This window comes from Diceros bicornis, chromosome 13 (genome assembly GCF_020826845.1).
Source record: "Diceros bicornis minor isolate mBicDic1 chromosome 13, mDicBic1.mat.cur, whole genome shotgun sequence".
Classification (NCBI taxonomy): Eukaryota; Metazoa; Chordata; class Mammalia; order Perissodactyla; family Rhinocerotidae; genus Diceros; species Diceros bicornis.
Window position 1 is genome coordinate 26,252,301 of NC_080752.1, and position 16,039 is coordinate 26,268,339.

Genomic DNA, 16,039 nt, shown 5'->3' on the forward strand with positions numbered 1-16,039 from the left:
CAACCTCAGCCCTGAGCCACACCGTGGGGACGACAGCCAGTTGGGACGACAGCCAGTCGGGGCTTTGACCTTGACGCTGTCCTCTGGGCTGTGGCAGCCCCGGGCGTGGCTATAGGAGATGCGCCTGCTGTTAATAAGACTCTTAGTGGACTTGGAGTCCCCAACAGCATCCAGCTGCAAAGCTGCCCTAAACGCCACGCCCAGGTTGTGTGTGCAAGCAGTGGGGGGAGGTAGGAGGGGTCTCTGCCCTGAGCCCCAGGCATGCGCCCAGTGCACGCCCTGGGGACCCCAAGTGGGCAGTCCCTGCCCACTCTTCCTCCTCCCCAGCTCTGCAGACGTCTCTCCATCAAGGCCTCCCATCTCCCTCTCCCTTCTCTCTACGACCAGCACTCAGCACAAAAAAGGAGGCATTTACACTCGAAAAGAAGGACTTGGAGAGTTGGTCATTCTCAATTTGGGGTCCTTCAAGATTGAGAGGGAAAAAGAAAGAATGAAATATGAGCCTTCTCATTCACGAGTGTTATAAACAGTTATAATTTAGCACTGAATAATTGGTTGCTATGGTAACCGCTGCAGTACAGGTTGAAATCATTTCTGCCTCCTGCGCTGGGTCTGACAAGGAGCTTCATCTACATATGCTCAGGTTCTGGCCGCAGCCCGGTTATTTTATGTAAATCAGAATCCACGACTTGCTGCCTGTCCCCCCCACCAAAAAAACTGCTGCATGTATTCCACCGCCCGCGCTTCCGCTGCCTCCGCCCACCACCTGATCGTGGGGCCACCTGGTTGGAGATGGAGAGGAGCAAAGGGGTGAAATTCCCCGCCTTGCGTCTTGAGGCCCCCAGCTTGTAGGCGGGCGGGAGGCACATGGGAGCCGGGATCCTGCTCTCTGGCTGCAGCATGCTCCAGACCCTCTGAGATCTGACAACTGGCCAAGCCAAGCTCTCAGGAATTCAGGGGAGGGGACAGCAAGGGCCCAAGGGTCACCTTGGGGGCCTGTCTGGCACTGCCCGGTCATCTGCAGGCCTGGAGTCCACCCGGCCCTCCACCCTTTTCGAGAACCTGAACTGCACCTTGGTAGAGAAAGGAAGGATAGAGGGTAAGGAAGTGAGGGGAGGGAGAGTGGAGAGAATGGAAGAGAAGGAAGAGAGAGAGAGAGAGATGGAGGGAGGGAGGGAAATGAGGCTGGAGGGGGAAAGAAGAAATGGAGAGAAGCTAGAGAGGGGGCAAGGGAGACAGAAGAGGAGAGAGCAAGAGACAGGTAAGGGAGAAAGGCCAATCTCAGGCCAAAACAGTGAGAGGCAGACAGGCCAACAGGAGCCAGAGAGAGAGGCACAGACAAGAAGAACATGTGTCCAGGTAGGTCCAGAGGATGGAGGGAGGGAGGAGACCTGAGTGACCCCGGCGCTGGGCCTGGGGGAGGCAAGCACCAGCCCTCAGGCCTTGGAGGCCACCTGGCCTACCTCCCTACTGCTCAACTCCCCTACCCCAGCCCCCACCTCACCACTGTCCACACACTGCCCATCTCCAGCCTCCTTCCTGGCCTGGGCAGGGGCAGGGTCCTGCTGTACCCTGTGCCCAGGAGGGTGAGAGAAAAGCCAGCCCTGCCTGGGGCAGGAAGGAGAGGAAGAGGGGTACCCACAGACCCCTATGGCACCCCTGGTGGTCCTTCATCTGCATCTGGGAACTGGGCAGACCCAGCCTAAAGGCCTGAGACCAAGGACCTGATGGCACTGGGCCTCCTGCCCAGTTCCCAAGAGAGAAAAACACTGAGGAGCCGGGTGGGCATGTGCAGGGAGCTACCGCCTTGGCTACTAGGCCTCAGGACCCTAAAATCCACCTCCACCCCACGCCCACAGAGCCTCTCGTCTGGGGGGAGGGCTGTGGCCGCAGCAAAATGACACTTCACAGCCTCAACCAGGAAGTTGGCCCCTGCACCCTAAGGTCCTGCCAGCTTCAGAACCATCTATCCTCTGCCACACACAAGGAACAAGGATGGTGAGGTTATCAGTGGGGGGGGGGGCGCAGCAGGAAATTCAGAGACCCCTCCCCATGGAGGAGCTGGTCCACAGCATCGCCCCCCTGAGCTGCTCCCTTCCTGTCTCCTGCCTCCACTTGGCCATCTGGATAATGGGGACAAGGAGCTTCATCCCTTCCCAACCCCTCGGAAGAGTCTCAGAGCCCGTATGCCCACACGCCGCCCCGTGGTAAGGGGTGGGGCATCCTGGGAGGGAACAGATAACGATGCCAGGAGCCCAGACAGTGAGGACAGAGCTGAGGGGCAGTAGGGATGGAAGGTGGTGCCGGGCAGGGGCAGCACTGAGCTTGGAGGCTCAGGGTCCCTCCAGGAGAAGAAAGGGCAGCCCCACACACTGGGGGAGAGGAAGGGCCTGGTGCAGCGCAAAGTAGGCAGCGACAGGGCTTGGGAGGCGGCTTTGGCCAAACCACGGGAGGGGGCTTTGAGGCCTTGGAGCCTGGACAGGGCAGCTGTGGAGCGTGGTCAGACGTGTCCCTCCGGAAGCCCTTCCCAGGAAAGGGAGAACTACAGGGGAGAGGCAGGGCAGGAGCCAGGACAGCAGCACAGGGGAGAGTTCAGGTGAGAAAAGCTGACCCCAACCTCACCAAAGACACAGAGGCAGGATGCACCTGGGACGGTTCCAGCCAGAAGGAGCCGGGGCTGCCACCTCCCTGCCTCCCTGAGCTCCCAACAGGCCAGAACCCAGACAGACCACCACAGTGACCTGGGACACAGTCCAGGGCAGGCCCTGCCCTCCAGACACATCCAGAATGGCACCGTGGATGCCCCCAAGTGCCTCTGGCCTTCCCCGTGGCACCTCTCACAGAAAAGTGCCCTGTTGGTCCACATCTGATTCGCCCCCAAAACAAGCAGGGACGTGGACAGGTGATGGCGCCCCCTTACTGCAGACACAGAAGTGAGTCTCAGAGGGGTCAGGCAGTGGCTTCGGAGGCAGATTCTCAGGAAGGAATCGCCCCTTCTCACCCGCCCGCCATCACAGGCCCTCCATCCTCAGAGGTCTCCTCGATCCTGCCGCTGCAGCACCCTCAGGGAGCCTGCCAGAGCTGGCACACCACAGACCTCCTGCGCAAAGCCTTCCAACAACCCCTTCTCACTCCAGGACAAGCCAGAGGCCCACAGGGGCCTCTGAGGCCCCCCTAGCCTTGAATTACTCACTGGCCGCACCCAAAACACTCTGGCCAATACTTGTACCCTCAGCCTGGGATGTGCTCTCCCCTCCCCACCTCACTCTGAGTCTGGATCTTGGGCCCAGCTCTGCCCCAGGGCCACCAAGGGTGCTAAAACATCCCCCACCAGCTCCCCTGCAAGGTTAAGCCCGGCGGGTCCCCCTCTGGGCAGGGGAGGCAAGAAGGCGGGAGAGCTGACATCACTTCCCCTCAGGGCAGGTGGGCTGGGGCGACCAGGCCAGGGGGGTTGCTGGATGGAGCAGCAGCCCCGGGTCCAGACCTTAGCTGTCACTGTGACCCTGGGCAAGTTCATCTCTGAGCCTCCACTCCCTTGCCTGTAAAGCAGGGCGCACACCACCTCCTTCCCCACGGGGCCACCTGGAGGATCGGGGATGATGCCCAAAAAGAGGTGGGCAGCGACATGGTGAGCAGATGGGAGCTGCCACACCATCCTGTTATCGTCCCTCCCCCTTCCAGGGGGAAAGGGCTTTAAGCTGCAAGTCAGCCTCAGTTTCCCCGTCTGCCGAAGGTGATCATCATCCCTATCCCACCTATTCCCAAGGTTGACCTTGAGGATCAAGTGAGTCCCCGTGGAAGCATTCTGGAAATGAGGTCACAGAGCTCACAGTGACTGATAGGTGACCCTGGCCCTCACCGGGACCTCCCTACTCCTCTCCCACTTTTATCGTCTTCATCAGGATTCCACTTCAACAGACTGGAAGCAGCAAACCAGGACAGAGGCCTGCCCTGAAGTGGACAGGGCGAGCAGCAGACGGCACCGCCAGAGCAACAGAGGCAGTGGGCACCCAGGGCAGGCGGGACCATGGGCCCTTCAGTGAAGGGACTCGAGCACTGGGGACCCCAAGTTGTCATGGCCAGGATGGCCACGACAGGAGAAAGGATAAACGATCCTCGGACACTCACAGGACGTTTCAGATCCATCTTGGAAAGGTCTATGCACACTGCTCAGCACTGAGCACTGGTTTTGGTGTTTCTCACTCAAACCCAGCTCTCAGGACACCCACCCTCGCAGGTCCGGGAGCCGAGGTCCTTCTCCGGAGGCCCAGGGGGCAGCCAAGACCTCCTCGTGGCCCCACCCTCCCACACGCACCTCTTTCTTCTTCCTCTTCCCTTTGGACCTGTTCTCCTTGAGCTTCCTGGATTTCTTCTTCTTGGGAAGGCTCACAGGCTCCTCAGGGAAAAAGTCGTCAAAGGCTTCAAGGCCACCATCTTCTTCTTCTGGAGGAATCAGAAGGGGGAGGGGGTTACTCTGCCGCTTCCCTCGGGGAGACCCCAGGGACATAGAGTGGGAGGTGGGGCCCGTAGGGACAGCCAGCTCCTCTGCCACCCAAGGGTGCCAACTCATGCCTACCCCACCCTCCCCAGTCCCACCCTCCCACCCCCAACTCCTTCTCCCTCCATCCAGCTCCCCTGCCCCAGCCTTTTCCCAACCCCTCAAAGCCACCTCCCACCCAAACCCAGTGAGTGGAAAAACACAGGACTGGAATCCCAGCTCTGGTAGGCTGTGTCCTGTCACCTCACTTCTCTGGACCTTTCCTTCCCTCACCTGTAAAATGGGACAGTAACCACCGACCCTGACATGACAGTGCTCGGGAAACTGAACGTGCTGAGCAAAAGTGAGCGACTAGCTAAGAGGCCTTGTTGACATGGCTTCCCAGGGAGAAAGCAGCCCCATGGGATCACAAAGCCATCTCCAGCTGGCCCCAGGGAGGGGTCAGGGCCCATCTCTGTCCTCTGGAGGCCCACGGTGTGGCCAGGAGATGGCTCGTGAATGCAGGATGACGGGGACACGCAAGTCACATCACCCCAGGACCACGTGGAGCCTCTCAGCAAGGACCCGTGGATTTGGAAGACAGACCAACACGGAGGATGCCAGGACCCCCCTTAATGGGAAATTGAAGACCACACCACCTCTCCCGCCCTGATCTTGCACACGCACCCACACAGGTACGCTCCCCGAGTCACCCAGACACACACGCACAGCAGGATGCCAAACACACTCCAGCTGGGCACCAAGAAGATGTGAAATTCTACAGAGACACTGCATCCACCACACGTGGGTTTTCAAGAAGCTGCCCACCATTCCTGAACTCCCTCGCTCCTTCACGAATTTAAAAGGCTGAGAGGGCAGCAGGCAGGGTGGGTGTGTGAGGTGGAATATCGCTGAAGCAGCAGCTGGCTGCGAGCTTCATGCCACCTCCCAAGGAGGAGAGGGCTCGACACGTGGCCCAGGCCTTGGGGACATGGTGTCTAACGCCACTGGGAAATCGGGGGTGAAAAAGGGCAGTGAGCTCCAAGTTCCTGGGGACCAGACGTGGGCCACGGAGGGGAGAGTGGGGAGGGTCCTCTGGGGGGCAAATGGCAGCAAGAAGACGCTGCAAGAACAAACCACCCAGGGGCCGGCTCCGTGGCTTAGCGGTTAAGTGCGTGCGCTCTGATGCTGGCGGCCCGGGTTCGGATCCCGGGCACGCCCCAAGGCACCACTTCTCCGTCCAACCAGAGGCCGAGTCCCACGTACAGCAACTGGAAGGATGTGAACCTATGACATACGGCTATCTACTGGGGCTTTGGGGGGAAAAAAATGAATAAATAAAATGTTTAAAAAAAAAAAAAAAAAAGAACAAACCACCCAGAGTAGAGATACATCTGTCCGCCCAGGGCAAAGGAAGCTTCCAGAAGGAACCAGCCAAACCTCCAAAGAGTCTACAAAAGGGGCCCACACCAGCCGAGGGCCCCGATGCCCATAGCCAGCTTATCCTACCCCATCCCCATCACCACCCCACGTGCACCAGGTGGGGCAAAGAGAAGAGCCATCGGGGCGGGAAGGGACACATCACCAGGGTCTCACTCAGCCTGACCACTGCCTCGAGTGAGACCCACTGCAGGGTACCCCCCGGGGAGACCCTGGGGAGGGCAAGAAGTCCCAGGGCCACGCAGGAAAGGGGCAGAGCGTCCCCGCTGCATCAAGTTTAAAGAAACAGGGCCCTCCACCCCCAACCAGGACGTCTTTTACCCTAAAACATCGTGGTTGTTGAACGTGTCAGACCCACACACCACAGATGCTCAGACATGTGTGTGCACACCCAGGACACACCAACATCTGGCCCCCTGTCCTCCACATGGGTCCACCCTTGGCCTGGGACCCCTGCCTCCTCGAGTTCCCAGGCGGAAGGGGGCAGGACCCCCCCCGGGTCTCGTGACTCCCATCGCCACACTCTAGGTGCAGCTCAAAGGAGCTGGTGACTCTGGAGGCCCAGTGGATGCCCCTTCCACCCCACAGCCCACAGCTAGTTCCTACGCGTATCACGCCCTACCAGGGGAAGGTGGGGGCTGTACCACGGTCAGGGCACCGGGGTCCCCCTCCAGAGAGGCCAGAGGCCTGTGGCCTCCCCACCCAGGGAGCAAGTGCCCACCCTGACTTGTAAAGCCCCCCAGGAGTACACGGGGGCAGGAGGCAGGGCCTGCCCAACTCCCAGCCCCCTCTCCATCCTGCCAGGCAAGCCCAGACATGGAGAAAGGCTGCCTCCAGGCAGGATGGGGAGTTGTCATAGCAGAAGTGGCCTGAGCGCTGGCCGTCCCCGGGGAGTGAGCTCCGTGGTCCGGACTGGCAGAGAGGGGCACTGCTGAGGACAAGACCACATGGAGGGCACAGCAGTGGCCTTAGCCAGGGCTACAGCACACAGGGGGCAGGCTGTGAGGGGTGGGCCCAAATTTGGGTTTAATGTGGGCAGGCCTCAAGTGGAACCAGGCTGAGGCTGTTCAAGCTGACCCCGTCCTGTCCCTCCGAGCCCTGACGTGGGAGGGGCAGGGATTTTTCAGGCCAGTTGCATGCACGGGGACCCCCAGAGTCGTCCTGGAGTGAAGGGGTCTGGGGGGCAGTGATGGGGCTGGCAGGGAGCAGGGCTGGGGATCAGACACCCATCCACGCCTGCCCACTCCCCCACCCACCTCCGCCTCCCCCAGTGCCGCAGGGAGACCGCCTGGGCAGAGCCACCCCCACACCCTGGCAATGCCCGGCACCAGTTATGTAACGGGCTCGGGCTGACGCAATCATGAGGGGGCCTCTCCCTCCTGCCTCCTACAACTTCCCCCGCATCCCCTGTCCCCTCAGCAGGGTGGTCCCCCAGCCTGGGAAGGCCAGACCAGCACAAGGTCACTGACTGACCGACAGACCAGCAGAACAGACAAGGGGATGCACAGGTGGCTGTGGGAGGTTCTGGAAGGAAGCCTGTGATCTGCCATGGGCTGCGCCCCGCCCTGTCTGGGGAGCCAGGAGGAGGGCGGGGGGGCGGCCACACTCTGGCCCTAATCTATGCCCAGAACGAGCCTTGGAGGATAAAGCCCCAGACCCTCTGCCCATGGACAGACCCCCTCCTCCATTCCCGGAAGACCTCACAGCCCAGGACCATCTGCCTGATTAAATCCCTCCTCCAGGAAGGTTCCGGGGCTGGTACCCGAGGAAGGGGACCCCGCACTACCCACCCCATCTCTTGACAGGCCCTTCCTCTCCCCTCACGGCTTCTGGTGGCCCTGAGGACACTCCAGGGCTGCTGTTCTGTGACCCTGCCCCCCAAAGCCCCCATGCTTCCCACCCTAGCCCCAGCCCCCTCCTCCTTCTTCTGCAACAGGCCCTGAGCTTTCTGAAACCAGACCTAGGGAGTCACATCCAAGTAACCCTTCCTGGTGCCCATCAGCCCCTCCTGCAGCCCCCAGCCCTGTGTCCTGTGCCCCTACTGGCCCACTCCTCAGGGCACAGCCAGTGGTAAGGTGGGATCAGGCCCACCCTGGGGTGAAGGTCCCTGGGAGGAGTGGCCTCAGGACTCCTCGTCCTGCCAGCTCCCAGCCCCTCCTGGCTGCTCCACAGCCCTCTGGCCTGCCTAGCAGTACCCTCCTGCACCAGCCCTGCCCCTCCAGGGCCGAGGCTCCATCGATCCAAGCCAGGCTATAATTAGGACCCATTAGCCTTGTTATCTCTCCTACCTTCTGAGCTCCCAGGTCCGAGCAGGCCTAGGGAGGCTGCGTCAGAGATGGAGACAGAAGGCAGACGGGTATGGACGGAGGGGCAGAGAGAGGTACTTTCTGCTGCTCCTCCCTAAGCTCATGCCCAGCCCCTCACCAGCCCCCTGCAAACGCTCCAGCTCTGCCCTGTGGACCCCCAGGCTGCACTGCAGACTGCAACCCAGACAAGCTGGGTGGGCCCTTCTCAGGGTAACATGTTATAATAGCGCAAGTTCCTATATACCACCTGTGCCGGGCTCAAAGTAGGTAGCATATGTTTATATTAATTCATCTACTCTACACAGCAACCCTGGGAGACCTACTATTATTACCCCATTTGCAGATGAGGAAACTGAGGCTCGGAGGATCTCATCATTTGCCCACATCTCAGTTCACAGCTGGCAGGTAGTAGAGCCAGGACAGAAACCAGACAGGCCGCTCCCACCACCATGTGTGGTCCCCGCCCAGCACCTCCCTCCAGGCATCCGACCCTCCCAGATTCGGACTTACCCCATATTATCAAGCATTTAAACAACATAGCCTGTGAGCCAAGCTCGGGGAGTGGCCTGGGGACACCAAGGTGACTCAGGCCGGGCCCTGGTCTAGAAGGTCACATGGGATCCCTCAGGGGGGTCAGGGCCAGTCCACCACAAGCCCCCATGCTCACCCCACAGGTAATGCTCTGCCCAGCTCCTGCCCCCTCCTCTGGGGAAGGGCAGCTAGGGAGCCTAGCTCAGAGGGGCCTGGGCAAGTAAGCAGCCCACCCAGGAGCCCTGCAAACACAAGGTGATCAGACGAGCATATGATTGTGGAAAGAAAAGTTAGCTCATCTGATTTGGGGGGGCCAAGGATTGGGGGGACCAAGCCAGGAGCCGAGACAAGTGCTCCATCCTTAGGGTCTGCAAATCTGCCAGCTCGGTGGCAGGCTAGGCCTGGGGAGGGGGGCTCCTTCTGTTCCCCACCCCAACCCAGCACCAAGCAGGGAACAAGACCACCTGGAAGCAGGAGGAGGGAGGAACAGAAGAGCGCATGCTTCAAACCACCACCCCTTCCCGGCGGGGTCACCCCACTGAGCCCACTTCGTTATCCTTAAAACAGGCCTAATCCTTCCTTTCTCACAGGGTGATGGAGAATTTGAAAGTAGGAGTGAAAAGTGCTGACATGATGCCCAAGAGGTGCTCGGCGACAGCAGGTGGCGCCCAGGGAGACCCCATGAGGGTTAGGACAGTGGGTAGTAAAGGAGAGGGTGAGGGGGTCTCTGGTTTAGGCACTGCTGGGCCAGGGGTTCTCAGGGCCACCCTAGGGCTGGCCAAAGAGGGGGCGCCAAGCCTAAGGTTCCCATCAGTCCTTGGAGCACCCCCCACGCCACAGGCCTTCTGCTGCAGTACTCCCGCGCAAGAGAGGATTAATAATTTATTTAGGACATTTAACAAAATCCAGACATCATCTCACTGGCGTCTCATCAAAGAAAGAGTCAGTCCTGAGCACTCTGGGTGGGCGGGAGGGCGGACAGGTGAGGCTTTTCCCTTAAGGGACTGGGGCCGAGGAAAGGGAGGAGGAGAGAGGAGGCGGGAGGATGGGGGCCCAGCGCAGGCAGGGGGAGGCCCTCATGCAGGCACAGAGCACTGCAAGGAGGAGGAGGGCAGAGAGGCAAAGGAGGGAGGGGATGGGGAGACACACCCAAAGGGCCAGGGAGAGATAGGACAAAAGAGGGTCAGCCAGACAGAGAGAGAAGCAGAGGCAAGGACTCAGGGAAGACAGACTGACAGACTCAGAGACAGACAAACAGAGGGACAGACAAGGGGATAGAGTGCGAGAAAGAGATAGGGAGAGGGAAATAAGGACAGAGCCAAAGAAATAAAGTAGAAAGTCTCAAAAGTTTTACCTGCAAAAGCCCTAGAAAGTTAGACAGCATGTACTGTGTTCAGTACCTGACTCAGAGAAGATACTCAAGAAATCAATGTTAAGTGTGTGCATGGATGGGTGGGCGGATGGATGGATGGATGGATGGATGGATGGATAGCTGGCTGGAGAGTGGGAGGGATGGATGAATGGATGGATGGAGAATGGGATGGATGGATGAATGGAGAGTGGGTTAGATGGATGGATGGATGGATGGATGGAGGATGGAGAGTGAGAAGGATGAATGGATGGTGAATGGAGAGTGGGTAGGACGGATGGATGGATGAAGGATGGGTGGATGGATGGATGGAGAGTGGGCAGGATGGATGGATGGATGAGGGATGCGTGGATGGATGGAGAGTGAGTAGGATGGATAGAGGAATGAATGGATGGATGGATGGATGGATAGATAGACGGATGGATGGAGAATGGAGAAGGGGTAGGATGGATGGATGGATGAAGGATGGGTAGATGGATGGATGGAGAGTGGGTAGGATGGATAGATGGATGGATGAGGGATGTGTGGATGGATGGAGAGTGAGTAGAATGGATAGATGGATAGATGAATGGATGGATGGATGGATGGAGAATGGAGAGTGGGTAGGATGGATGGATGGTGAATGGACATTGGGTAGGACGGATGGATGAAGGATGGGCGGATGGATGGAGAGTGAGTAGGATGGATAGATGGATGGATGGAGAATGGAGAGTGTAGGATGGATGGATAGATGGATGGATGAAAGATGGGTGGATGGACGGAGAGTGAGTAGCATGGATGGATAGATGGATGGACGAAAGATGGGTGAATGGATAGAGAGTGAGTCGGATGGATGGACAGACAGATAGACGGATGGATGGAGAATGGAGAGTGGGTAGGATGGATGGATAGATGGATGGATGAAGGACGGGGAGATGGATGGAGAGTAGATAGGATGGATGGATGGATGGATGGATGGATGGATGGATGGTGAGTGGGTTGGATGGATGGATAGTGGGTGGTGAGTGGATGTTTAGTTGGTTGGTTTTATGGCTGGATGGGTAGATGTTTGGATGGGAGGGTGGATACACAGGTGGGTAGATTAAGAGGTGGGTGGGTGATTGAGTGAACTGATGAAATGATAGATGAATCTTAGTCTCTGACCAATTTGGAGTGAGGTGAATATCCCACAGGTCAAGCCACTGGGCAAATTGTGCTGATCCCTTTGCCTCTCTCCTCCTAGCAAAGAGTATTAAATATGATCAGGCTTCTTGGGACCCCCCCCAAAACCCACATTTCCCCAAGGTGGGGGGCAAGCTAAGAAGGCATGGACCTTTAGGAATCATGGCTATCACTCCCTCCTGGCCCCTGGGCCCAAGGAAGCCTAAGATGCTCACACGGCTGGGGGCAGGCCTGCGGGCTTGGGGAGCATGGGCCAATCAAGTGTCTCTGGGGCCAGAGTGGTCACACTACCTGGCCAGGAGAGAAGCGGGGCTCACCAGCTCCGGGAAACCCACCCCTCTGGATGCATGTGACTGAGGAACTTCTGAGAAAAAGGCCCAGGGTGCCGAGCCCCTCCCTCCCTCCCTCCGTGGGTTTCACACTCCCAGCCCTCCTCTGGCCCAAGCCCCCACGCCCTCCAGCTTACTGGATGAAGGTGCAAGTCTCAGAAGCATTTCCTTGGGGAAGGCAGATCAACTGCCCGCCTTGGGTGGTGCTAATTGTAACAGTCACAGTTTATTGGGCACCTATTATGTGCTGGGCACTGTGACCTACAAGTTCCACATGCACCGTCTCACCTGTCCTCATAATAACCCTCTATGAGGTAGCTAGTGCTAGAGCCCCATTCCACAAGTGGGGACATTGAGGCATAGGGGCTGGGTAGCTTGCCCAAGGTCAGGTAGTAACAGGCAGCAGAGCTGGATCCATCTGACCCTTGAGCGCTCACTTTGCCTGGCCCTCCAAACCGCTGAGAGAATTTGGCAGCTGCCAGCCCCTGAGCTGGAGAGGCAGGCCCCCACTCTGCCCTCCTCCTTGAAGCAGGCTCGCCCACCTGCCTCAATGCCAGAAAGCTGGTCCAGCAAAGCCCCCGTGTGAGAAACAAGAATATTGCTGAGGAGGAGGTGGGAGACGGGGCAGAGTGAAAAGAAAGTCGATTTGACAAGTAACGAGTGCAATCTGCTGCAGATTTAAAAATGAGCACGACAGTTCCCAAACACTAGCTCCTCCGCCCGCAAACTGTGATGGTTTGGAACCTGCTGGCTCTAGGTCCAGTCGGGTCACAGCCTCGAACACAGGCCGAGGGCTGCAGAGCGGCTGCAATGGAGAGCTAGGGGGCCAGCTGGCTAGCACTTCAGGAGAGACACAAGGCCTGGGCTGAGGCTGTCATCGTGTCTGGGGGCCAGTGGTGACCTAGAGACTCCTAGCCCTCAGACACTGAGACCACAACCATCTCCTGAGCACCCACGGTACCATGTGCCAGGCACGGCAGGTGACCAAGGGAGTACACTCGAGGGGGAGCCCATCGACACAGAAGTAGGCTGATGGTAATATTCCAGGTAATAGGAAAGGCTGCCAGGAAAATACAGCATTAAGATGGGTCTGAGGGCGACAGGGGTGGGGCCACCCTTGAGCCAGGAGGTCAAGGAGGGCCTCCCCTTGGTGACATTTGAGCTGGGACCTAAACCACAGGAAGGAGGCAGCTGTGAGCGGAGGAAAGAGCAGGTCAGCAGAGGTCACAGCCAGTGCTCAACGGCAGGATGCTTTGGGGGGTTCTAGAAGCAGCAAGGAGGCCAGTGTGGCTGCAGTAGGTGAACAAGGGGGAGTGGGGATGATGAGGGCGGGACAGAGCAGGAGCTCTGCAGTCAATCAAAGCCATGGGGGTCTGGGTCTGATTTACAAAGGTGACCTGGCTGCTGAGTGGAGGCTGGTCATTGAGGACTGGCTGGGAGCCTCTGGAGTGGACCAGCAGAAGGGGACGGTGGCTTGGACCAGGCACATGGAGAGGAGCTGGGAGCTTGAGAAGGCTCAGATCACACTCTGGAGGTGGAGCATCTGGTCTTGCTGAGGATGGGGCTGCAATCCCTAGGCCAGAGTGGCCGGAGCATGGCCCTCCTCTGCAGGGCTTTGGGGGCATTCCTAGAGGCCCTGGGGACAACCTCACCCCTACCCTGCCCTGCCCCGGAGCAATGGGCACAAGCAGGAGGGAGAGGGAGAATGGGTGGTGAGCAGGTGACTTTGACCAAGACCCAAGCCCTCTGGCCCAAACAGGGTGAGTTGGGGGCCCATCAGCCTGGGGGTACTTTCCCTGGCCTCCTCCCCTCCCCACGCTCCACACCCTGACACCACTAGGGAGAGCCAGAGTATGTGGGAAAGAGGGACAGGAGACCCCATCAGGGGGCCGGTGAAGTTCTGGAATAAGCCTGTGAAGGCATGTCCAGTGCCCCTATCGTGCCACAAAGGGGCCGTGCCCAGAGTACCACTGGAAACCACCTGCTGAGGAAGCAGTGAACGGCTTAGGGAGGAGCCAGCCTCCTGGGTGGAAAATAGCCACGGGTTTCCATGCCTGTGCTGGGCCTCTGTGTTCCCTTCCAGGGAAATGGGCCTGATTCCCTGGATCTGGATATGTAAGAGTCAACTATTGTCCAAGCAACCCCACCCACGTGGGGCCGCCTCAGCCCCACTCCCCTCACCCCAGCAGGAGCTTTGCAAAGTTGAAAAGCAGGGTGTCTGAAAAATGGGGTGAGGCCAGGCTCCTGCAGGGCGGCCATCACAGCCTTAAAGCAAGCAACCAAGTTGAAGGGTGGCGGGGAGGAGGCCCTCCTGGGCCTGGCCTCCTGGAGGGAATCCCCTAGCTGGGAAGACCCAGCAGCCTGGGGAGCTGCTGCCCACTGGGTCCTCTCCTTCTCACCTCCTGCACACAAGAGTTGGGATGCCAATTTGTGGAATATTCTCCCCCCTGTGGAAGGCACTCCTGAGACCAGACAGCACACTTCTGGGCCAGGGAGGGCCCCTGGATCTCCCACAAGTCTCTAAGGAGCCCAGGAGGGCCCACAGATTTGGTGCAGGGAAGCTGAGAAGTAACACAGTCCCCCAGAAGGAGGGAGGGAGGCTGGTTGACAGGGTGAGGCCCTGCCCAGCTGTGCCAGGAAGGGAAACGTCCCAAACAAATGGTGAGCAATTAACTAAAGGATGATCCTGCAAGGTTACCCCTGACACACAAGCCCTGTTTACGCTGAATTCTGAGAGGGATGGCAAGGGCAAGGGCGGTGGCCCTGGGCTCAGACCGATAGCCAAAGCGGAGTAGGCTGGGAACGCCACTACCTTGGTCCGTCTCAGGCTGGAGACGGCGGCGGGCGCTAGGGTGTGCCAGCACGACGCCGGCGGCCCAGGCAAAGTGCTTGGGAGCGGCGGTCACAGCACTCAGCGGCCGGGGAAGGGGAGCGGGAGTCCGAGCCCGCGCACCCCGGCCTGTAGCCCTCGTGGGCCCAAGAGAAACCGCCCCAGCCAGGGCCCTCGCCGGGTCCCCAAGCACGGCCCGTCCTCGCCCTGCTCCGGGCCCCACCCAGCACGCCCTGGAGCCGAGATGGGCCAGGGACCGGGGGCCGGGTCCCGCCTGCCCCCGGAAGGCCAAAGGCGCCCGGCGGTAGGGCCACAGCGCGGGGTGCGCGGCGCCAGAAGCCGAGCGCGATTCCCGCCCCCTTCAAGGGCACGAGGGCTGACCCCGGCGGCGCCGCGCCCCCTCCCCGCCCGGGGCGCCCAGCGCAGGCCCCCCCGCGGTCCTCCGCCCGCGCCTGGCCCGCGCCGCGGCCAGGGTGGCCCCGATCGCACCCCGCCTTTGGCCGCCGGCGTGCCGCGCCCTGGCGCTCGCCTACCCCGCGCCCTTGGCTGCGCGGCGCCAGGAGGGCGGCAGCGCAGCCCGGGCGCCCCCTCCCGAACGCTGCCAGTGCCGCTCGCGCGGTCCGGCCCCGGGGTCCCGCCGGTCCCCGCGCCCCCCGCCGCCCCGGCCCGGCACGCAGCCGGCGCCCCGCTCACCTGACATCTCGTCCTCGTTCTCCATCTCGTCCGCAAACAGCCGCGGCAGCTCCTCCTCGGTGCCCAGCGGGCCCCGCATAGCCGGCGCGGGGGGGAGGGGAGGTGGGCGCCCCCCCTCCCGCCGGGCGCGGTGCCAGCCTTAACCCGTGCGCTGCCTGACGGGCGCGCGCGGCGGGCGAGGCGGCCTCGGCGAGAAGATGGCGGCCGCCTGCCCCCCCACCCCCCCAAACCTCCACCCCTCCGTCTCGACCCCCTTCCTCTCGGCCGCCTTTGCCCTGCTCCCCGCAACGCCCGGGCTGCTCCGCCCACCGCGCCCCGCAGCCCGAGTCCCGCAGCCGGCCGGGGGTGGCGGCGGCAGCGCCGGCGGCACGGCGGGGGGGGCGGCACACATGCCCGGATTGTGACGTCCAGTCTGGTTGCTGTGGCAACCCCATCCCATCGTTCCGGCAGTGCGACTAGTTAACAGCAGAGAACAAGTTGGGGGACTAGTCCTGAGCCGCCGGGTGGAGGGTGGGGGACAGGGCGCTCCGGCCGGCGGAGCCGTCGAGGCGCCGGCGCACCCCGGGACCCGACGGCCGAGCAGGCAGCAGGGACTCGGGCGAGCCGGGCCCAGAAGGAGGCGGGGAAACGCAGAGCCTGCCGCCGCCCCCGCCCGGAAGGCGCTCGGCCCAGGGGTCCCCAAGGGCGCGGAGGCGGGGTCCTCGGGGCGGCGAGCAGCTAGCTCCCCACACTCCGCTCACACGCACCGGGACCCTCGCCTCCCCGCACCCGGCTCCGGTCTGAACACGCTTCTAATCACCTTTCGAAAGAGGATTATAAGAAAAATGTGTTCCGCGCTTGAGGAAGGGCTGCTCTGGAGACAGCGGGTCTGATTCCCCCAGAAAAGTCCGTGCAGACTGGCTC

At 60.6% G+C, this 16,039-nt stretch overlaps 1 protein-coding gene across 1 annotated transcript in view; it reads right to left on the minus strand.

Moving 5' to 3' along the window:
- CHD5 (chromodomain helicase DNA binding protein 5) overlaps window positions 1-15,236 on the minus strand; it is a 60,752-nt gene extending 45,516 nt beyond the window's left edge. The window contains exons 1-2 of the mRNA XM_058552758.1: window positions 15,137-15,236; window positions 4,316-4,443 (exon numbers count right to left, since the gene is read on the minus strand). Of these exons, the coding sequence (XP_058408741.1) occupies window positions 4,316-4,443; window positions 15,137-15,215 (207 nt within the window). The 5' untranslated portion in view covers window positions 15,216-15,236. The remainder of the gene's footprint in view (window positions 1-4,315; window positions 4,444-15,136) is intronic.
- Between the last annotated feature and the right edge of the window lie 803 nt (window positions 15,237-16,039).